A 23,312-nucleotide genomic window follows, 5' to 3' on the forward strand; every position below is an offset into this window, starting at 1 on the left:
AATCACACACTCATTTGAGAAAGGAAAATCAGCAGGACTGTGGCCCCTGAAGACTGCAATAGTGATCCCCAGCTGTGGGTCGGGGGTAATGGCAAATCAGGCAATACATATTTGATTAGCTGTGACTGGAGTTATTCTACGAGTGCCAAATACCTTTACATAACCTTTCCATCTCACCACACTCTGGTGAACATACTACGGCATTATGCTATTCAAACGACTGGAAGTCCAAAACTTTAAATGAGTATGGAAATATCAAAAAGTCAGAAGTGTAATTTCAGACGAGAGGGAAACATTTCCTCATACGTCTAATTTTCCAGTCAATTAGCCAGGTATTTGAATAGTGATCCACAATGAGATATGCAGTTCTGAAACGGTTATATAACCTCTTTGATTGTCTGTCTGTTTCATGTTTTGAGTAAGTTTTCATGACATAACATCTTCATTCTAATACTCAATAGAATGCAGAGGTTGGCCTTATAAATATAACTAGATGGTTTACTGCCCATTCATCAGGTTGTAGCTCGGTCAGCAGCTGTAGATGAAATGGCACATAAAATACATATGATAATAGAACAATAGTGCTGGCAGTTGAAAGAGAAAGTAATTTCTGTTGTTATGCGAGTATGTCAAGGAAACAAAGATTTGGGAACTAAAACATTGCAAAGTATTGCACAACTTTAAAATGTCAAGTGAGCTGGGGGTAGAAAAACAGAACACTCACCATTGTTATGAAACTTGAAATCTCCTACAAATTTCACATACTCATATGTAGGGGGTTCCTTTGGGTCGATGTTTCCTCTGGCTAAATGACAGCAGAACTCAATGTGTGTCTTACCTGTAAAAAATACCAAATGGGAGTTAGGTGGAGTGTCCTCAACAAAACACAATGCTTTTTCCATCATCATGAAGAAAAATAAAGTGAGAAAAATATTTACTGCAAAAGCGAATAACCCATTTACAGTGTGTATTTACAGATACTCTATTGGCTCTTCTTTCTAATATAAATCATCTTGAAGTCTTCATGGTACAACATGATAAAATATCAACCTATTTGAAAATAGTTTATGTGAGAGCCTTGGATGAAACTCTGACAGAGTTGGTAAATCTCAGTGAAAAGAATGATGACAATAATTATTTTGCCATTACAACTTCTGCTCCTCACAACTGCTGACCGCTCAGACATTTTGGCCTTTCTCTCATGGCTGAAAATCAGCACACTGCTCCCAGTAAATGGCATTGAACCAAACATAGTTTGTCTCAGTTGTCATGGGACGGCTCAGCAGTGTTGTTCATACAGACGAGGCTTCACTTGGCAGGGGAATGAGACCAGCGGGGGGAGAGGATGCGGGGGAGTATGTAACTGTGCCATCGAAACACTAAAACTGTGCACTGATGATGTTCTAAATACTCCTCATCCAGACACAATGTCACAGTAACACAGAATGTCTGAATACAGTCATACCATTTTCTACAGAGTCCACGGTTCCGTTTAAACGGGTTACCTTTGCTCAAGAGAATGCCTCCACTGACTTATGTCAGAGCACTAGCTCAGACATACTGTACACACTGAGGGGACTCACTGTGTTAATGTTCTACTAAGCCTCCAAAGCCAATGTGTTGCTCTTCAGTAGACTAAAAATAGAGCATTGTGGCATTGTCAGGAGGCTGGGAATACCAGTGGCCCTGTGCCATTCAAACTGATATATATATATATATATAGAGAGAGAGTACCAGCCAAAAGTTTGGACACACCTACTCATTCAAGGGTTTTTCTTTATTTAGACTATTTTCTACATTGTAGAATAATAGTGAAGACATCAAAACTATGAAATAACACATATGGAATCATGTAGTAACCAAAAAAGTGTTATACAAATCAAAATATATTTTATATTTGAGATTCTTTAAAGTAGCCACCCTTTGCCTTGATGACAGCTTTGCACACTCTTGGCATTCTCTCAACCAGCTTCATGAGGTAGTCACCTGGAATGCATTTCAATTAACAGGTGTGCCTTGTTAAAAGTTAATTTGTGGAATTTCTTTCCTTCTTAATGTGTTTGAGCCAATCAGTTGGTTTACAGAAGATAGCCCTATTTGGTAAAAGACCAAGTCCATATTATGGCAAGAACAGCTCAAATAAGCAAAGAGAAACGACAGTTCATTGTTACTTTAAGACATGAAGATCAGTCAATCCGGAAAATTTCAAGAACTTTGAAAGTTTCTTTAAGTGCAGTCGCAAAAACCATCAAGCTCTATGATGAAACTGGCTCTCATGAGGACCGCCACAGGAAAGGAAGACCCAGAGTTACCTCTGCAGCAGAGGATAAGTTCATTAGAGTTACCAGCCTCAGAAATTTCAGCCCAAATAAATGCTTCACAGAGTTCAAGTAACAGACACATCTCAACATCAACTGTTCAGAGGAGACTGCGTGAATCAGGCCTTCATGGTCTAATTGCTGCAAAGAAACCACTACTAAAGGACACCAATAAAAAGAGGAGACCTGCTTGGGCCAAGAAACACGAGCAATGGACATTAGACCGGTGAAAATCTGTCCTTTGGTCTGATGAGTCCAAATTTGAGATTTTTGGTTCCAACTGCTGTGTCTCTGTGAGACGCAGAGTAGGTGAACAGATGATCTCTGCATGTGTGGTTCCCACCGTGAAGCATGGAGGAGGAGGTGTGATGGTGTGGGGGTGCTTTGCTGGTGACACTGTCTGTGATTTATTTAGAATTCAAGGCACACTTAACCAGCATGGCTACCACAGCATTCTGCAGCGATACGCCATCACATCTGGTTTGGGCTTAGTGGTACTATCATTTGTTTTTCAACAGGATAATGACCCAACACACCTCCAGGCTGTGTAAGGGCTATTTGACCAAGAAGGAGAGTGATGGAGTGCTGCATCATCAGATGACCTGGCCTCCACAATCACCCGACCTCAAACCAATTGAGATGGTTTGGGATTAGTTTGACCGCAGAGTGAAGGAAAAGCAGCCAACAAGTGCTCAGCATATGTGGGAACTCCTTCAAGAATGTTGGAAAAGCATTCCAGGTGAAGCTGGTTGAGAGAATGCCAAGAGTCTGCAAAGCTGTCATCAAGGCAAAGGGTGGCTACTTTGAATAATCTCAAATATAAAATATTTTTTGGTTACTACATGATTCCATATGTGTTATTTCATAGGTTTTGATGTCTTCACTATTATTTTACAATGTAGAAAATAGTAAAAATAAAGAAAAACCCTTGAATGAGTAGGTGTTGTAAAACTTTTGACTGGTACTGTACATACATATATATACACACATTTGTTATAATATAATATATACAGTGCATTCGGAAAGTATTCAGACCCTTTCCTCCACATTTCTTTCTCCACATTTCTTTCTCCACATTTTGTTACGTTACAGCCTTAATCTAAAATGGATTACATAAAAAAAATTCCTCATCAATTTACACACAATACTCCATAATAACAAAGTGAAAACTGTTTTTCAGAAGAAACATTCTTTTTATTTGTAAATTTTTTTAGGGGGTAGATCAGCTTTAATATTGCAAATAGATTGTAGCTTCCATCAATGTAATTGTCTGCATCACTTCCAATCCCCCATATATTTTTTACAAATATATATGTATACATATAAACATACACATATAAATACATGTACATATCCTTTAAAAATTATATATATTTTCCTTTATTACTTTCTAACCCTACCACCCCTCCCCTAATTGGAGTAAACAACTGAACAACAACGCTTAGGCCTCTACCTCCAGCTTATACATACTATATACACCATCATTCAAAGGTTTGGGGTCACTTAGAAATGTCCTTGTTTTCGAAAGAAAATCAATTATTTTGTCCATTAAAATAACATCAAATTGATCAGAAATACAGTGTAGACATTGTTCATGTTGTAAATGGCTATTGTAGCTGGAAACGGCTGATTTTTAATGGAATATCTACATAGGCGTACAGAAGCCCATTATCAGCAACCATCAGTCCTGTGTTCCAATGGCATGTTGTGTTTTCTAATCCAAGTTTATCATTTTAAAAGGCTAATTGATCATTAGAAAACCCTTTTGCAATTATGTTAGAATAGCTTAAAACTGTTGTGCTGATTTTGTTGTGCTGATTTAAAGAAGCAATAAAACTGCCCTTCTTGAGACTAGTTGAGTATCTGGAGCATCAGCTATTGTGGGTTCCATTACAGGCTCAAAATGGCCAGAAACAAATCACTTTCTTCTGAAACTCGTCAGTCTATTCTTGTTCTGAGAAATGAAGGCTATTCCATGCGAGAAATTGCCAAGAAACTGAAGATCTCGTACAACGCTGTGTACTACTCCCTTCACAGAACAGCGCAAACTGGCTCTAACCAGAATAGAAAGAGGAGTGGAAGGCCCGGTGCACAACTGAGCAAGAGGACAAATACATTAGAGTGTCTAGTTTGAGAAACAGGCGCCTCACAGGTCCTCAACGGGCAGCTTCATTAAATAGTACCCGCAAAACACCAGTCTCAACGTCAACAGTGAAGAGGCGACTCTGGGATGCTAATTATTTTACATAATTCCCTATCTTGAAAGGTACAGTGTAGTTGTACTATATTTATTTAACAATTGTTTTATTTTATTGCTTTTCTATTTATATATTTTTTTATTATTACAATCCCTACCATGGCTAGTATTGGGTGTTCCATTATTCGACTCCTCTATGAGAACTTTATAATTTTTAGAATAGCCATGGAGTAGTCTTTGTGTCTCTGAACATTTGGTTGTCAATATACAGTTTATCGACTACGAGAGCTACACACTTCCCTTTTAATCTAGTCTACTTGAAGATTGGGTACAGAACTTTGCGCCGTTCTGCAATCTCCCTCGGGAACTGATCATTCATGCCTATCTTCGTGCCAGCAAGTCTTTTACCCAGCAAGTATTTTACCCAGAACACGGTGGCCTCCATCATTCTTAAATGGAAGAAGATTGGGACCACCAAGACTCTTCCTAGAGCTGGCCGCCCGGCCAAACTGAGCAATCGGGGGAGAAGGGCCTTGGTCAGGGAGGTGACCAAGAACCTGATGGTTACCCTGACAGAGCTCCAGAGTTCCTCTGTGGAGATGGGAGAACCTTGCAGAAGGACAACCATCTCTGCAGCACTCCACCAAATCAGGCCTTTATGGTAGAGTGGCCAGACGGAAGCCACTCCTCAGTAAAAGGCACATGACAGCCCGCTTGGAGGTTTCCAAATGGCACCTAAAGTACTCTCAGACCATGAGAACCAAGATTCTCTGGTCTGATGAAACCAAGATTAAACTCTTTGGCCTGAATGCCAAGCATCATGTCTGAAGGAAACCTGGCACCATCCCTACGGTGAAGCATGGTGGTGGCAGCATCATGCTGTGGGGATGTTTTTCAGCGGCAGGGACTGGGAGACTAGTCAGGATCAAGGGAAATATGAACGGAGCAAAGTACAGAGAGATCCTTGATGAAAACCAGGACCTCACACTGGGGCGAAGGTTCACCTTCCAACAGTACAACGACCTTAAGCACACAGCCAAGACAACGCAGGAGTGGCTTTGGGACAAGTCTCTGAATGTCTTTGAGTGGCGCAGCCAGAGCCCGGACTTGAACCCGATCCAACATCTCTGGAGAGACCTGAAAATAGCTGTGCAGCGACGCTCCCCATCCAACCTGACATAGCTTGAGAGGATCTGCTGAGAAGAATGGGAGAAACTCCCCAAATACAAGTGTGCCAAGCTTGTAGAGTCATACCCAAGAAGACTTGAGGCTGTAATTGCTGCCAAAGGTGCTTCAACAAAGTACTGAGTAAAGGGTCTGAATACTTATGTCAAATGTGATATTTCAGATTTGTATTTTTAATACATTTGCAAACATCTGCACAGAATGACACACACATTTGGGATTTAAAGTGCAAAGGAAAAAAGGTTCCTTATTAAACCAAGAATGATATCATCACTCCATTGTTACACATATCTACCTGGATTCAATTAAATAAAATGCTTCCTCTGTGGTACCGTAAGCTCTGAGTCAAGTATTGAGTTCACTTATCCAAGAGCAGCTAGACGTTCATAAGGACCTGAGAGCTCCTTTGTCCTCAGGTGGGAGTGCAGTGCACATAATGTATGTATTAGTGATGAACACTCAACTCAGAGCAACACACATTCCCATTGCTATACTTCAACGAAATGACAGTAACAAATTAACCAAGAAGATCGCTGACTTCCTAAGCAATTCGTGTGTTGAGCAGGAGAAGCAGTATTTTTTTTTATGAAAGAAAGGAGATGAAAGCTAAATGCAGGAATTGCCTGTTAATGAGGCTAGGAGAAAATGATTATTCCAGACACAGTAGCGTCTACAGTAGTTTTCTATGCTTTGTATTCCTGTAGTTCTAAACATAGACTTAGATGATTCCACATCAGTCTCTTTCTCAGAAGAGCACAATTGTAGCATGGGATTAAGCTCAGTGTCTCGAGCCCTAGATACAGGATTACTGAAGCTACAGTGATTAAAACTCCTAACCACGCTGCTAGGCTAACTACTATTATTAGCTAAAGGACTAATCATAGGACCACACTGTCCAGCAATCCAATAAACTGGCAGAGCCAAACACGGCAACCTGCTCTATATTCACGGTCAGTTCAGTATCAGGACTGCAGAGCAGAGGTGGTCTGAGGTTCAGTACAGTACAGTGTGAATTCCTAACACACAGAGGCAATAGTCATGTAAATACAATAGAACTGGATGGATGCCTACAGGAGAGATTTAACACTTTGTCAAACAGAATTTTCCCCACTGCTGGCATAAAATCACTGTTTGTTTTGGAGGCTGTGGCGTGTGACTGCTGGGCCACTGCATGGTTTGATGTATAATTCATGGGGATATCGCTCATATAATTCATGGGGATATCGCTCATAAAAGTGAAATAGCCAACATCAAAAGAAATAAAAAGGTCACCACAGCCCTGTTCATTGCTGTAGTGCATTAAATGAAGCAAAACAAAGCACTAGTACAGGACAAAATAGGAGGCTGGTACAAATGCTTATGAATACTTGTTCTGCAACATAATGCCAATAAGAAAAACAAAGCATTACTAATCTTCTCTATCCAGACATCTCCTAAGCTAAGCATCCCTGGTGGTGCCAGGGCTGGAGATGGACCCAGTACTGATTGACTGAGAAGGAAAGATGGGTTCAGTACTGAGGGAGTAAAGAGGAAATATGGTTCAGTACTGAGGGAGTGAAGAGAAAAGATGGGTTCAGTCCTGAGGAAGTGAAGAGGAAAGATGGGTTCAGTACTGAGGGAGTGAAGAGGAAAGATGGGTTCAGTACTGAGGGAGTGAAGAGGAAATATGGGTTCAGTACTGAGGGAGTGAAGAGGAAATATGGGTTCAGTACTGAGGGAGTGAAGAGGAAAATGGGTTCAGTACTGAGTGAAGAGGAAAGATGGGTTCAGTACTGAGGGAGTGAAGAGGAGGACTAAATACTCACTGTCCAGGAAGTCAGCAGAGACGGGGTCAGTCATCAGCATGTGGGATGATAGCAGCTTATAGACCTCCCCATGCTCATGCTCAGGGAGAAAGTTCAAGATATTTTGGTCCACCATATCTGACTGATACAAAAGGATAAAAGGTGGGAGCGTCAGTGTCTATGGCCCATCATTGTCCATGCACATGTCATATCACGGTCATATTATCAGGTACGGTATTACATATCATAGTCAGTGTCCCAATTGCAATAAAGTATACATTGATTTGAATGAGTGTATTGAGATCATAAGTGGAAGCTTAACGTTTAACGCATGATATAATCAGGAACATGGTGGTTGCAAGATTGAATCTATATCCTTGTTTACTGTGCAGCTATTCTTATATACATTAATATGAAGTTACAAAGGACAATAATGGAATCAAAACTTTTTTTCATAACCATGTGCAAAGACATAATGCTGTTACAAGCTAGATCAGCCTGACTCTCACTTACCGGTAAATGGCCAATGAGTGAAGACACGCTGTCGGACACATATATAATGTTTCCATCTGTAGTTAGTGCTATGAGGAAACCGTCTAAAGCCTGTGGAAGGAAAACAAAGTGATTATTATTATGCCGGCTACTATAATTGTTGTGTGTTACATTTGTTTCAGAGGTGCATCATGCTGGTGCTGGCCTAAAGAGGTTAATCAGGATGTCAAAATACAGTATTCCTTCCAGTACTAGTGAACGATGTCCTTTGGCTTTATTTAATATCAGAGGAGATTAACGTGGTGCTAAACTGATTTTACCTCCAGCATCAACTGGGTGAACTCCTCATTACTGAGGAACGAAGGCTTCCAGTCCTGCCTGATCTCACACGACTCGGTCTGTGCTGTGATTTCTGAAACAGAGGATAAGAGAGGTAAAGGCCAGGAATAGGGGTTAGATAGATCTGTTAGCACTACATTAGCACTGTCTCCGACAAAAAAAAATCTTGGTTGACCAAGAGTCATCTGTTCTTTCAACCAATCGATTTGTCAACATTTTAAAACAGGTATTTTTCCATATATAGACACATGCTGTGTGTTTTAATAAAATCAACTATATGCACTGTGTTTGTCTGATGCTTTAAGCAAACTGTTTGATGAAATAATTAAGAAACAAAAATGACTAGACGGAGTTTGACAGCAATTGATTTGAATGTGCTGGGCCTGGCTCAGACTTTCTGCGCTAGGTAAAAAAAAAGGTTCATCAGGATGTCCTCATTTGTTTAGGAAAAACATTCCCTATTCCCTCAACCCTTGCTCTCTTTACATGACATATGTATGCATGGCATGCACGTGACCAATGGGGCCTGACCTATAGCATATCATAATCACATCAATAAATTGGTAATAACAAACTCTGAACACCGTAACACGTGACAACAAAATGGATGTAGAGAACGTGACAAATAAACTCGAAACGGGGGAATGTTTACTGGTTGCTCAGGAAACAAAGGGGAAGTCAGATGTGTGGAATACATTTGACTAGTTGTGGAAAACACTGGCGATCAAGAAAAAGAAAGTAAGGAGCAAGCGCTGCGTGCATATTATGTGTACCAAACAGTATCTGTTAGATTACAACATAATCTTTCTGACTGTTTGGAACAATGTAAACAACACTGAATAAATTATAAGCGTACCAGAGAGTCTGTTGTAACGTTTTTTTTGTAAAGCCTTTATTACAGCAAAGACTAAAAACAGTCACATTCATTCATGAATGCAATTTCCGAAATGGAACGGTTTAGGCCTGTTTATTGTTTACGCTAATTATTCAATGGTCACTTTCTTATTTTATTTTAAAACTAAAACGCTTGATTGCATTTCATATCATGAATGACTCCTATACTGTTTGATGACATTAACAATTACATTGATTGATACAGTAGCCTATATAAGTATTGAAATATGGGCCTAAGTAAGTTACAGTATTAAGACTAAACAGGATGCGCTCTTAGGCCTACAGCTCGATGGTGGTTATACAAGGCTGCTATACTAAGCCTGCTAATGATAATGACATTACTTATTATTATAATAATGATGATCATAATAATAACAGTAATAATAACAAGAAGGAGATCAAGGAAAAACTAGGGTTATTATTATAAATATAAAGCCTTTATTACAGCATAAAATAAATAAAAAACTGCAGAATTTGTGAAATTGTTTATCCGACATGTTGTGGTTGCTTGAGCCTTGATGATCAGTAGGCTATTAAACAAACACTCAAACAGGCAACAGAAGCAGGATCTGTCTTATTTGCATTTGGAAAGTATTCAGAACCCTTGACTTTTTCCGCATTTTGTTACGTTATAGCCTTATTCTAAAATTGATTCAATTGTTTTTTCCCCTCATCAATCTACACACAATACCCCATAATGACAAAGCAAAAACCGGTTTATCACTGAAATATTACATTTACATAAGTATTCAGACCCTTTACTCAGTACTTTGTTGAAGCACCTTTGGCAGCGATTACAGCCTTGAGTCTTCTTGGGTATGACGCTACAAGCTTGGCACACCGGTATTTGGGGAGTTTCTCTCATTCTTCTCTGCAGATCCTCTCAAGCTCTGTCAGGTTGGATAGGGAGCGTTGCTGCACAGCTATTTTCAGGTCTCTCCAGAGATGTTCGATCAGGTTCAAGTCCGAGCTCTGCCTGGGCCACTCAAGGACATTCAGAGACTTGTCCCGAAGCCACTCCTGCGTTGTCTTGGCTGTGTGCTTAGGGTTGTTGTCCTGTTGGAAGGTGAACCTTCGCCTCAGTCTGAGGTCCTGGGTGCTCTGGAGCAGGTTTTCATCAAGGATCTCTCTGTACTTTGCTCCGTTGATCTTTCCCTCAATCCTGACTAGTCTCCCAGTCACTGCCGCTGAAAAACATCCCCACAGCATGATGCTGCCACCACCATGCTTCACCGTAGAGATGGTGCCAGGTTTCCTCCAGACGTGACGCTTGGCATTCAGGCCAAAGAGTTCAATCTTGGTTTCATCAGACCAGAGAATCTTGTTTCTCATGGTCTGAGAGTCCTTTAGGTGCCTTTTGGCAAACTCCAAGCGGGCTGTCATGTGCCTTTTACTGAGGAGTGGCTTCCGTCTGGCCACTCTACCATAAAGGCCTGATTGGTGGAGTGCTGCAGAGATGGTTGTCCTTCTGGAAGGTTCTCCCATCTCCACAGAGGAACTCCGGAGCTCTGTCAGAGTGACTTTTGGGTTCTTGGTCACCTCCCTGATCAAGGCCCTTCTCCCCCGATTGCTCAGTTTGGCCAGGTGGCCAGCTCTAGGAAGAGTCTTGGTGGTTCCAAACTTCTTCCATTTAAGAATGATGGAGGCCACCGTGTTCTTGGGGACCTTCAATGCTGCAGAAATGTTTTGCTACCGTTCCCCAGATCTGTGCCTCGACACAATCTTGTCACGGATCTCTACGGACAATTCCTTCGACCTCATGGCTTGGTTTTTGCTCTGACATGCACTGTCAACTGTGGGACCTTATATAGACAGGTGTCTGCCTTTCCAATAAATTTAATTTACCACAGGTGGACTCCAATCAAGTTGTAGAAACATCTCAAGGATGATCAATGGAAACAGGATGCACCTGAGCGCAATTTCGAGTCTCATAGCAAAGGGTCTTGCACACATTTTTTTTAAACCTGTTTTCGCTTTGTCCTTATGGTGTATTGTGTGTCGATTGAAAAATGATTTAATCAATTTTAGAATAAGGCTGTAGAGTAAGAATTATGTGGAAAAAGTCAACGGGTCTGAATACTTTCCGAATGCACTGTATATGGATGATTTATAAAGCCAGGCACATTTAACAGTTAGGCTATTGATTATAGACCTAATTAAGTTGGGGTTTCTTCTCTCCTCACTTTTCTTAGACAATTAAGGCAAGGGCTGTTTTCTCGTCTCCTAACTCCGGTGTCTTGTACACCATTTTTTTTATTTGCTACTGCTCGACTAAAGAAATCTTGGTCGACCAAAAGCCTACCGACCAAACAATCGACTAAATGGGGTCAGACCTACACTACACTCCAACATCCAGGGGGCCATCGCTGCCAAATCGCTAGTAGTGGAAGGATCCTGATTAATACCTCTGAATAGACCAAACTGGTCAAGCTTTCAGACAAAATAGGAGACGCAAAACAGAAGAGGAAGAGAGGTTAAGAAATATCCCAGATCGGGACGGTTTCTGTCTAAAAGCCATCTCGTAAACACTGACAGCTGTGACCTAGACTGAGTTGAGGTTCTGTCTGTCTGGGCCAAGCTTGGTAGGGAAGTGGAGAACTCCTCTCTTTTCTCTATGTTCCTGTCCGAACAAATACTATACTAGACAGCTAATGTCATCCACCCTCCTAGTTCCTTCCTTCTTTTCCCACCTGTTCTGGGAGCAGTGATGTTCTTTATGTAGGGCAGGACGCAAGCGCCACATGCACACGCACACAAACACACGCACGCACACACACACACACACGTACAGTGGGGAAAATAAGTATTTAGTCAGCCACCAATTGTGCAAGTTCTCCCACTTAAAAAGATGGGAGAGGCCTGTAATTTTCATCATAGGTACACATCAACTATGACAGACAAAATTAGGAAAAAAAATCCAGAAAATCACATTGTAGGATTTTTAATGAATTTATTTGCAAATTATGGTGGAAAATAAGTATTTGGTCAATAACAAAAGTTTCTCAATACTTTGTTATATACCCTTTGTTGGCAATGACACAGGTGAAACGTTTTCTGTAAGTCTTCACAAGGTTTTCACACACTGTTGCTGGTATTTTGGCCCATTCCTCCATGCAGATCTCCTCTAGAGCAGTGATGTTTTGGGGCTGTCGCTGGGCAACACGGACTTTCAACTCCCTCCAAAGATTTTCTATGGGGTTGAGATCTGGAGACTGGCTAGGCCACTCCAGGACCTTGAAATGCTTCTTACGAAGCCACTCCTTCGTTGCCTGGGCGGTGTGTTTGGGATCATTGTCATGCTGAAAGACCCAGCCACGTTTCATATTCAATGCCCTTGCTGATGGAAGGAGGTTTTCACTCAAAATCTCACGATACATGGCCCCATTCATTCTTTCCTTTACACAGATCAGTCGTCCTGGTCCCTTTGCAGAAAAACAGCCCCAAAGCATGATGTTTCCACCCCCATGCTTCACAGTAGGTATGGTGTTCTTTGGATGCAACTCAGCATTCTTTGTCCTCCAAACACGACGAGTTGAGTTTTTACCAAAAAGTTCTATTTTGGTTTCATCTGACCATATGACATTCTCCCAATCCTCTTCTGGATCATCCAAATGCACTCTAGCAAACTTCAGACGGGCCTGGACATGTACTGGCTTAAGCAGGGGGACACGTCTGGCACTGCAGGATTTGAGTCCCTGGCGGCGTAGTGTGTTACTGATGGTAGACTTTGTTACTTTGGTCCCAGCTCTCTGCAGGTCATTCACTAGGTCCCCCCGTGTGGTTCTGGGATTTTTGCGTGGAGCCCCAGATCGAGGGAGATTATCAGTGGTCTTGTATGTCTTCCATTTCCTAATAATTGCTCCCACAGTTGATTTCTTCAAACCAAGCTGCTTACCTATTGCAGATTCAGTCTTCCCAGCCTGGTGCAGGTCTACAATTTTGTTTCTGGTGTCCTTTGACAGCTCTTTGGTCTTGGCCATAGTGGAGTTTGGAGTGTGACTGTTTGAGGTTGTGGACAGGTGTCTTTTATACTGATAACAAGTTCAAACAGGTGCCATTAATACAGGTAACGAGTGGAGGACAGAGGAGCCTCTTAAAAAAGAAGTTACAGGTCTGTGAGAGCCAGAAATCTTGCTTGTTTGTAGGTGACCAAATACTTATTTTCCACCATAATTTGCAAATAAATTCATAAAAAATCCTACAATGTGATTTTTTGGAAAAAAAAATCTCAATTTGTCTGTCATAGTTGACCTGTACCTATGATGAAAATTACAGACCTCTCTCATCTTTTTAAGTGGGAGAACTTGCACAATTGGTGGCTGACTAAATACTTTTTTCCCCCACTGTATTTAGAAGAGAGATGCTCTTATCCAGAGCAACTTACAGTTAGTGCATTCATCTTAAGATAGGTGAGACAACCACATTTCACAGTCATAGTAAGTACATGTTTCCTTAATAAAGTACAGTACATGTTTCCATAATAAAATACAGTACCAGTCAAAAGTTTGGACACACCTACTCATTCAAGGGTTTTTCTTTATTTTTACTATTCTTTACATTGTAGAATAATAGTGAAGACATCAAAACTATGAAATTACACATATGGAATCATGTAGTAACCAAAAAAGTGTTAAACAAATCAAAATACATTTTATATTTGAGATTCTTCAAATAGCCACCCTTTGCCTTGATGACAGCTTTGTACACTCTTGGCATTCTCTCAACCAGCTTCACCTGGAATGCTTTTCCAACAGTCTTGAAGGTGTTCCCACATATGCTGAGCACTTGTTGGCTGCTTTTCCTTCACTCTGCCGTCCGACTCATCCCAAACCATCTCAGTTGGGTTGAGGTCGGGGGATTGTAGAGGCCAGGTCATCTGATGCAGCACTCCATCACTCTCCTTCTTGGTCAAATATCCCTTACACAGCCTGGAGGTGTGTTTTGGGTCATTGTCCTGTTGAAAAACAAATGATAGTCCCACTAAGCGCAAACCAGATGGGATGGCGTATCGCTGCAGAATGCTGTGGTAGCCATGCTGGTTAAGTGTGCCTTGAATTCTAAATAAATCACAGACAATGTCACCAGCAAAGCACCCCCACACCATAACACCTCCTCCTCCATGCTTTATGGTGGGAAATACACATGCGGAGATCATCCGTTTACCCACATCGCGTCTCACAAAGACACGGCGGTTGGAACCAAAAATCTCAAATTTGGACTCCAGACCAAAGGACAAATTTCCACCGGTCTAATGTCCATTGCTTGAGTTCCTTGCCCAAGCAGGTCTCTTGTTATTATTGGTGTCCTTTAGTAGTGGTTTCTCTGCAGCAATTCGACCATGAAGGCCTGTTTCACACAGTCCCCTCGGAACAGTTGATGTTGAGATGTGTCTGTTACTTGAACTCTGTGAAGCATTTATTTGGGCTGAAATATCTGAGGCTGGTAACTCTAATGAACTTATCCTCTGCAGCAGAGGTAACTCTGGGTCTTCCTTTCCTGTGGCGGTCCTCATGTGAGCCAGTTTCATCATAGCGCTTGATGGTTTTTGCGACTGCACTTGAAGAAACATTCAAAGTTCTTGAAGTTTTCCAGATTGACTGACCTTCATATCTTAAAGTAATGATGGACTATCATTTCTCTTTGCTTATTTGAGCTGTTATTGCCATAATATGGACTTGGTCTTTTACCAAATAGGGCTATCTTCTGTATACCAACCCTACCTTGTCACAACACAACTGATTGGCTCAAACGCATTAAGAAGAACACACCTGTTAATTGAAATGCATTCCAGGTGACTACCTCATGAAGCTGGTTGAGAGAATGCCAAGAGTGTGCAAAGCTGTCATCAAGGCAAAGGGTGGCTATTTGAAGAATCTCAAATATAAAATATATTTTGATTTGTATAACACTTTTGTGGTTACAACATGATTCCATATGTGTTATTTCATAGTTTTGATGTCTTCACTATTATTCTACAATGTAAAAAATAGTAAAAATAAAGAAAAACCCTTGAATGAGTAGGTGTGTCCAAACTTTTGACTGGTAGTGTAGTTATCAGCAAAGTCAGCGCTTTTAGGAAAAGACAAGCGCAAGTGTTTTTTTGTGTGTGTTTTTTAAACGCCATACACACACACAGGTCAGCAGGAGGCCAACGTCAATGTGATGAATGACGCAGCCCACTACATTACACATTCCTACCTTTCTGTGTCTGCAGGAAGTTGATTGTTCTCTGCAGTATGGTGGATTTGTCCATCTTGCGCGGATGGCCTTGGCCCTGCAGCATGGTGCACAGCTCCTTGATGAGCACATTGAATTGGTCTCTTCGTTTCTTTTCCGATTTGTTACGAGATGCCCTTTAATAGAAAACATTATAAATGTACAGGATTACATTTCTTACCATTTACACTGAGTGTACAAAACATTAGGAACACCTTCCTACTGTTGAGTTGCAGCCCCTTTTTCCCTCAGAACAGCCTAAATTCGTTGGGCAAGTTGTCGAAAGCGTTCCACAGGGATGCTGGCCCATGTTGACTCCAATGCTTCCCACAGTTGTGTCAAGTTGGCTGGATGTCCTTTGGTGGTGGACCATTCTTGATACACACGGGAAACTGTTGAGCGTGAAAAACCCAGCAGCGTTGCAGTTCTTGACACACTCAAACCGGTGCGCCTGGCATCTACTACCATACCCCGTTCAAAGGCACTTAAATATTTTGTCTTGCCCATTCACCCTCTGAATGGCACATACACAATCCATGTCTCAATTGTCTCAAGGCATAAAATCCTTCTTTAACCTGTCTCCTTCCCTTCATCTACACTGATTGAAGTGGATTTAACAGGTGACACCAATAAGGGATCATAGCTTTCACCTGGTCAGTCCATCATGGAATGTTTTGTACACTCATTGTACATTAAAACTTTGAACATATACACATTATACATTTATTTATAAAGAAGTGCATTTGAGGACAGTAGCTAATGAGCAAGAGATGCGGTGGAAGTTGCGAGCTCAACAATTCTACCTACAGCTTCTTATTTATTAAACACACTCATGCTAAGAAGTGACCACTGCTAATAAATAACCACCATCACAATTCACTCATTCATCAGCCACCATAAAACAGCTTGCAGGATGCTAAGAGAAGGATGATAGTCTAGTGAAACCAAACAATATCCCTTCTGATAGCACAAGCAAACGTTTCTGAAGATTCATCCCATATGGACTTATTTAGATGGGAAAAACTCTGATATCAACAGCATAGCATGCACAAAATCCACCATTAAAACAAAAAAACATAATTTTTATGTGCTTGTAGTTTTTGCTGCCATTCTCCCCACACAAACTTTTGATGAATCTGACCCCAGCTGAACCCACCTGAAAACGTATACTGACTAATGATTTAAAAGTCTACTTTCAGTCAGGCTTGTGTGCATCATTACTGGAAAGCAAAAAATGTCTTGACCTTGTTGAATATATGGAGGGACCCTCTCCTTAACACCTTCCTATGACTTTTTTGTAAACTGTCTAGGCACAGAAGCCTTTCAAAACACTTGTCTTTGTGCTGAAGGTGTTGAGGTGAAAAGTGATTTCTAGAGCTGAAAGTGTGAAGAGTCTTCACATCAGGAAAACAGACACCTTCATAGATGTAATGTCAAAGTAGGGCCATGCTAAAGACGACCTTTCATTAACATACAAGCTGAAGGAGGCAACTTCCACTTGTCTCTGTCTGCTTCATCTCTCGTCCTCACTCTCAACCGTCTATCTCTCATAGAAACACAAACACTCACACACAACCATTACACACAACCATTACACACAACCATTACACACAACCATTACACACAACCATTACACACAACCATTACACACACAGACATGCAGTAGTGGAATACCTTTTTGCCCTGTCTTTTTCATCTTCATCCATCAAATGGTCCACACAGCTGCTGGTGCTAGAGGGAGGGGGAGGGGAAAACCAGTTGGAATGCTGTTTCTCTGAATTAACACCAATGTCATCAACGGACAGATACAAAGCAGGTGGATTCGAATCCCCCTTTACCCTACAACATTATGAACAGAGATAGACACCCTTGGAGTGGAAACCATTCTTAAAAATTAATTAATCTACATCTTATACAACAGCAGTCTCCAACTATGGTCCTAAAGAAACTGACTTGTGCCTAGATGCTTTATTCTAGGGCGTTCACATAGTACAGTAGTTGACCAAGTATAGCCCTGTATACAGTGCATTCAGAAAGTATTCATTCCCCTTGACTTATTCCACATTTTGTTGTGTTACAGGCCGAAATCAAAAATGATATATATATTTTTTTTCTTCTTCTCATCTACACACAATACCTGTAATGACAAAGTGAAAACATGTTTTTAGAAATGTTTGCTAATGTATTGAAAATGAAATACAGAAATATCTCATTTACATAACTATTCACACCCCTGAGTCATGTTTGAATCACCTCTAGCAGCGATTACAGCTGTGAGTCTTGACATTCGTGTTTCTTTACGTAATATGTAATCGTTGTACTGTATGTGTGTCTCTAGTTTTGTTCAATGTTGTGTTAGTGTATGTAAGTGGTTTTGTCTGAAACTTTGTTCCCCCTGCTGCTGTTTGACTAGGTCTCTCTCGAAAAATAGATTTGATCTCAATGATAAAAACCTGTATAAATAAAGGTTAAATAAAAAATTAAATAAAAAGTCTAAGAGCTTTGCACACCTGGATTGTACAATATTTGCACATTATTATTTAGAAAATTCTTCACGCTCTGTCAAGTTGGTTGTTGATCATTGTTAGACATTTTCATGTCTTGCCATAGATTTAAGCCAATTTAAATAAACTGTAACTAGGCCACTCAGGAACATTCAATGTCATCTTGGTACGCAATTCCAGTGTAGATTTGGCCTTGTGGTTTAGGTTATTGTCCTGCTGAAAGGTGAATTTGTCTCCCAGTGTATCCTAAAAACTCCCTAGTCCTTGCCGATGACAAGCATACCCATTCTTGAAAATACTGTATGAAGAGTGGTACTCAGTGATAAAGTTCATTTATTTGCCACATTTTTAGCAGTTTTACTTTAGTGCCTTATTGGAAACAGGATGCATGTTTTGGAATATTTTTATCCTGTACAGGCTTCCTTCTTTTCACTCAGTCATTTAAGTTAGTATTGTGGAGTAACTACCATCCTCAGTTTTCCCCCATCACAGCCATTAAACTCTGTAACTGTTTAAAGTCACCATTGGCCTCATGGTGAAATCCCTGAGTGGTTTCCTTCCTCTCCGTCAACTGAGTTAGGAAGGACGCCTGTATCTTTGTAGTTAATGGGTGTATTGATACACCATCCAAAGTGTAATTAATAACTTCACCATGCTGAAAGGGATATTCAATGTCTGCTTTTTTTATTTCTTCTTTGCGAGGCATTGGAAAACCTCCCTGGTCTTTGTGGTTGAATCTGTGTTTGAAATTCACTGCTCGATTGAGGGACCTTACAGGTAATTGTATGTGTGGGGTACAGATGAGGTAGTAATTGTTTTTTTTTTAAATAATATTATTGCACACAGATTGAGTCCATGCAACTTATTATGTGACTTGATAAGCACATTTTTACTCCTGAACTTATTTAGGCTTGCCATAACAAAGGGGTTGAATACTTATTGACTAACGACATTTCAGCTGTTCATTTTTAATTAATTTGTAAACATTTCTACAAACATAATTCCACTTTCACTTTATGGGGTATTGTGTGTAGGCCAGTGACACAATCTCAATTTAATACATTTTAAATTCAGGCTGTAACACAACAAAATGTGGAAAAAGTATACGGGTGTGAATACTTTCTGAAAGCACTGTATATTGTTAGAATGTAGGGTAACTCGGTAAGTCATACACTACATGACCAAAAGTATGTGGACTCCTGCTCGTCGAACATCTCATTCCAAAATTATACGCATTAATATGGAGTTGGTCCCCCCTTTGCTGCTATAACAGCCTCCACTCTTCTGGGAAGGCTTTCCACTAGATGTTGGAACATTGCTCTGGGGACTTACTTCCATTCAGCCACAAGAGCATTAGTGAGGTTGGGCACTGATGTTGGGCGATTAGGCCTGGCTCGCAGTCAGCGTTCCAATTCATCCCAAAGGTGTTTGATGGGGTTGAGGTCAGGGCTCTGTGCAGGCCAGTCAAGTTCTTCCACACCGACCTCGACAAACCATTTCTGTATGGACCTCGCTTTGTGCACGGGGGCATTGTCATGCTGGAACAGGAAAGGGCCTTCCCCAAACGGTTGCCACAAAGTTGGAAGCACAGAATCGTCTAGAATTTAATTGTGTGCTGTGGCGTTAAGATTTCCCTTCACTGGAACTAAGGGGCCTAGCACGAACCATGAAAAACAGCCCCAGACCGTTATTCCTCCTCCACCAAACTTTACAGTTGGCACTATGCATTGGGGCAGGTAGCGTTCTCCTGGCATCCGCCAAACCCAGAGGTTCCTAGAGGTTTCCACTTCACAATAACAGCACTTACAGTTGACCGGGGCAGCTCTAGCAGGGCAGAAATTTGACGAACTGACTTGTTGGAAAGGTGGCATCCTAAAGTCACTAAAGTCATCCTAAAGTCCATGTTAAAAGTCACTGAGCTCTTCAGTAAGGCCCTTCTACTGCCACTGTGTGTCTATGGAGATTGCATGTGTGCTCGATTTTATACACCTGTCAGCAACGGGTGTGGCTGAAATAGCCGAATACACTCATTTGAAGGGGTGTCCACATACGTTCGTATATATAGTGTATTTCTCCATACAAACACATGTATTTAGCAGTGACAGGAAACACAAGAAAGAAAATAAAAGTAGCCGAGATACTTACTCCCATTCCCTCCGGCTAGACGGACATAGGGACCCAAAGTCGGAAAGGTTGTCCATTCTCACTCCTTCGCCCAGCCAGGCCCTATCTGAAGTCTGATGTATCCCATTCGCGCTAGCTGCGCTGAAACTCCCAGGAAGAATCTAGTGATCACCTGCTGCTGCCCACCTCCTCCTCCTGGAGTCCGCCACAGAAATACAAAAACCTGGGGAGGATAATAAGAAAGAAAGTGGGCTTGAGTAAAGGGAAGGGAAGTCTACTGTAGTTATGGCATATCTATGTCAATTACTCATACATCCGATAATTACTGTATTTTAATTAATCTGCAGCAGTTTCATTCAAGTGTCATAGCGGTATTATGCCTAGCAACAGTGCTGCCCCTCAGTATTCTCTTATTCACACTCAAGCAGGTCCCCAAACCTTTAGCTCCAATTCTATTCTGAATAGGTGTACTTTATAATGCTTCCTCTAGAGCTTTCATTGGAGCTAAAGCTATGCTTGTGTAAAACAACAACAATAAATGCATACAAAAGTATTCTGTTTATTGTAAAATACAATAGACTACCTCAAGGATAATTATTATTTATCAACCCAGATCCTGTGCATATCTCAGTGATTGAACACATTACCAGAAAAAAACATAATTATTAATTGTGATTCATTAGCCATGATTTTCCAACAGTGAACAGCATGTATTAAAGGAAGTGTGTTAAACATCAATTACCACCTGGATACAGCAATTCAACATTGAGGACGCAGCATTACGTGCGGGAGGAGCTCTACTGACCTAGAAAAATACCAGAGGCAGAGACACCTCTTTTGTTAACAAAGAGAGTGGAAGAGTTACCTCATTCAACCCATCACAAAATATAAAGAAAAACTTGAGCAAACACCTCTGGGAACTCAAACAGCCTTTGTCCATTTGCAAATGTATCCCTAATAGAAAAGTAAATCAGAAGCCGGTTACATAACAAGCAAACATTGTTTTTCACAGCCAGCCATGAAATCAAATACAACTGAGGAAGAACCATTAACCATGTGTTTAAACAAGAGGAATGTGATTGATATGTTGAGGTCAGATGAAAGAGTTAATTAGCCATGTACCATTAAGCCCCATGATTGAACCCCTTTCATCTTAGCTTAATGTCTGCAGTGTCTGAACCATAGCCTATAGGTAAAGAGCATTGGGCCAGTAATCTAGAGCTCACTGGTTCAAATCCCTGATCTGGCAAGGTGGAAAAATCTGCTGTTCTGCCCTTGAGCAAGGCAGTTAACCCCCCAACAACACCTGCTGACATGGATGTTGATTAAGACAGCCCCCTGCACCTCTCTGATTCAGAGGGGTTGGGTTAAATGCAGAAGACACATTTCTGTTGAATGCATTCAGTTGTACAACTGACTAGTATCCCCCTTTCCTTTCTTTGAAATTCTGAACAGGTGTACCTTTTCCATCTTCCACCGTCAGATGTAGTAAACTACACAGTAATAAGCCCCTTACCAATCTTTTCGATCAAATCAAAGTTAACCAAGATCAAATGCGATAATTACTATATTTTAATTAATTTGCAGCAGTTTCATTCAAGTGTCATAGCTGTATTATGCCCAGCAACAGTGCTGCCCCTCAGTATTCTCTTATTCACACTCAAGCAAGTCCCCAAACCTACTTGAAAGTCATCCTATTTCCAATTCTATTCTGAACAGGTGTACTTTTTAATGCTTCCTCTAGAGCTTTCATTGGAGCTAAAGCTATGCTTGTGAAAAACAACAACAATAACTGCATACAAAAGTATTCTGTTGATTGTAAAATACAACACAAATGCATCTACTCTTACACCAAGCTAGTATTCCATGCAAAAATCTTTCCAATAATCTAGCGTGGGGGAACAACAAATAATTTTTTCCTTTACTCCAATTAAAAAGAATAGAGGTCTGTGGGCTGGAAATATAAAAAAAATATATATATATATTGTGTCTGTGTAATTATGACAATTGGTGGCCATTTTCCGTTCATTGCGGTTCAGTATGTCTGAGAATGGTGACTATGTGCCCGTTTCCATTGGGCCGAGACCCAGTTCTTACTCCATACGTCCACTGACTGACATACAGAAGCGGCCTGAGAAGGGGCCAACATGGATATTACATTTCACATAGCTTTATTCATCTAAATGAAATCCATGTGCTCAGGCGAGGAAAACTGAAATGTGATAAAATTATGTGCCATAAAAAAACGTACAAAAAAATCTCATAATACATTTCAAAGCTCAACAAATTAACCAAAACACTTTATGGTATTTATGACATTTTCATTTTCATTAACATGAAAATTGTTTCTTGATGGTGCCTGCTGCTTGTCACCATGCCCAATAAGATTATGCACAATAAATCTTTACTATGGCTCCCTTCATTACTCCGAGGGTTCGCTTAACTCAAAGATGATATTTTAGGCACAATTGATACCTACTTCAGCTTTAATCTTCCCTTTTGTTGTTGAGGGGTTTTTCAATCAAGTCTCAACTTTACCTCATGCCTGTGTCAAAGAATGTATCAATAACTCTGTATTTCAGGTTGTTTCCTTAAAGGGAAACTTCACAATTTTTCAACTTCATATTCATAATCTCCATAACCACCCCAACATCAACATATGTGAAAATGGCACATTTCTATGTTTTGTAGTAAAAAAGATAGAGGAAGATACGTGTTTCCAAAGCCGTTGACTTTGTGACTGTGGTAACTAGTGACAACCATCAATTTGGGAAGAGGATTAATCTTTGACTTTACTTCCTGGATCAATGTGCTTCTCCATGATTAAACTAGCCGACTAACTAACCCCTGTCTTGAGTGAAAAGGAAACAACAGAGAGCTTCACCTCCATTGGCTCCCTAAGCCAAACAATGGGAGGGACATCTCACGCACTCAGTGACCTACTCCAACCAACATCCACTGAGGTGAAGAAATAATTGCATCATGTCCCATGACTAAGCTGGGGAAAAAATTACATTGGCAGATAATTAATTCATATGGTTTCATAAACTAGGCCTACTTAGCTACCCATCTACTCAGGCTGCTGACAGAAGAAACCAAATTATTATATTGAAATGTCAAATGACAGATCTCAAACCTTTGAAATCATGATGTGAAAATGTATCAAAATTGAAAACTTTGCAAATGCAACATTTACATGAAGTATTGAACAGCAATATTTGGGTATTCCATAATTGAAGAGTAAATTGTAGGCAAGTCT

General features: G+C 40.6%; 1 protein-coding gene across 2 annotated transcripts in view; it reads right to left on the minus strand.

Moving 5' to 3' along the window:
• LOC311136007 (neuronal PAS domain-containing protein 2-like) overlaps positions 1 to 23,312 on the minus strand; it is a 65,560-nt gene that overhangs the window by 20,321 nt on the left and 21,927 nt on the right. For both annotated transcript variants that reach the window (XM_084170067.1, XM_084170066.1), the window contains exons 2-8: positions 20,075 to 20,276; positions 17,100 to 17,156; positions 15,408 to 15,562; positions 8,297 to 8,388; positions 7,998 to 8,087; positions 7,506 to 7,626; positions 725 to 838 (exon numbers count right to left, since the gene is read on the minus strand). In XM_084170067.1, the coding sequence (XP_084026193.1) occupies positions 725 to 838; positions 7,506 to 7,626; positions 7,998 to 8,087; positions 8,297 to 8,388; positions 15,408 to 15,562; positions 17,100 to 17,156; positions 20,075 to 20,130 (685 nt within the window). In that variant the 5' untranslated portion in view covers positions 20,131 to 20,276. The remainder of the gene's footprint in view (positions 1 to 724; positions 839 to 7,505; positions 7,627 to 7,997; positions 8,088 to 8,296; positions 8,389 to 15,407; positions 15,563 to 17,099; positions 17,157 to 20,074; positions 20,277 to 23,312) is intronic.

The sequence above is a fragment of the Coregonus lavaretus genome (genome assembly GCF_964263955.1).
Source record: "Coregonus lavaretus genome assembly, chromosome: 10".
Taxonomy (NCBI): Eukaryota; Metazoa; Chordata; class Actinopteri; order Salmoniformes; family Salmonidae; genus Coregonus; species Coregonus lavaretus.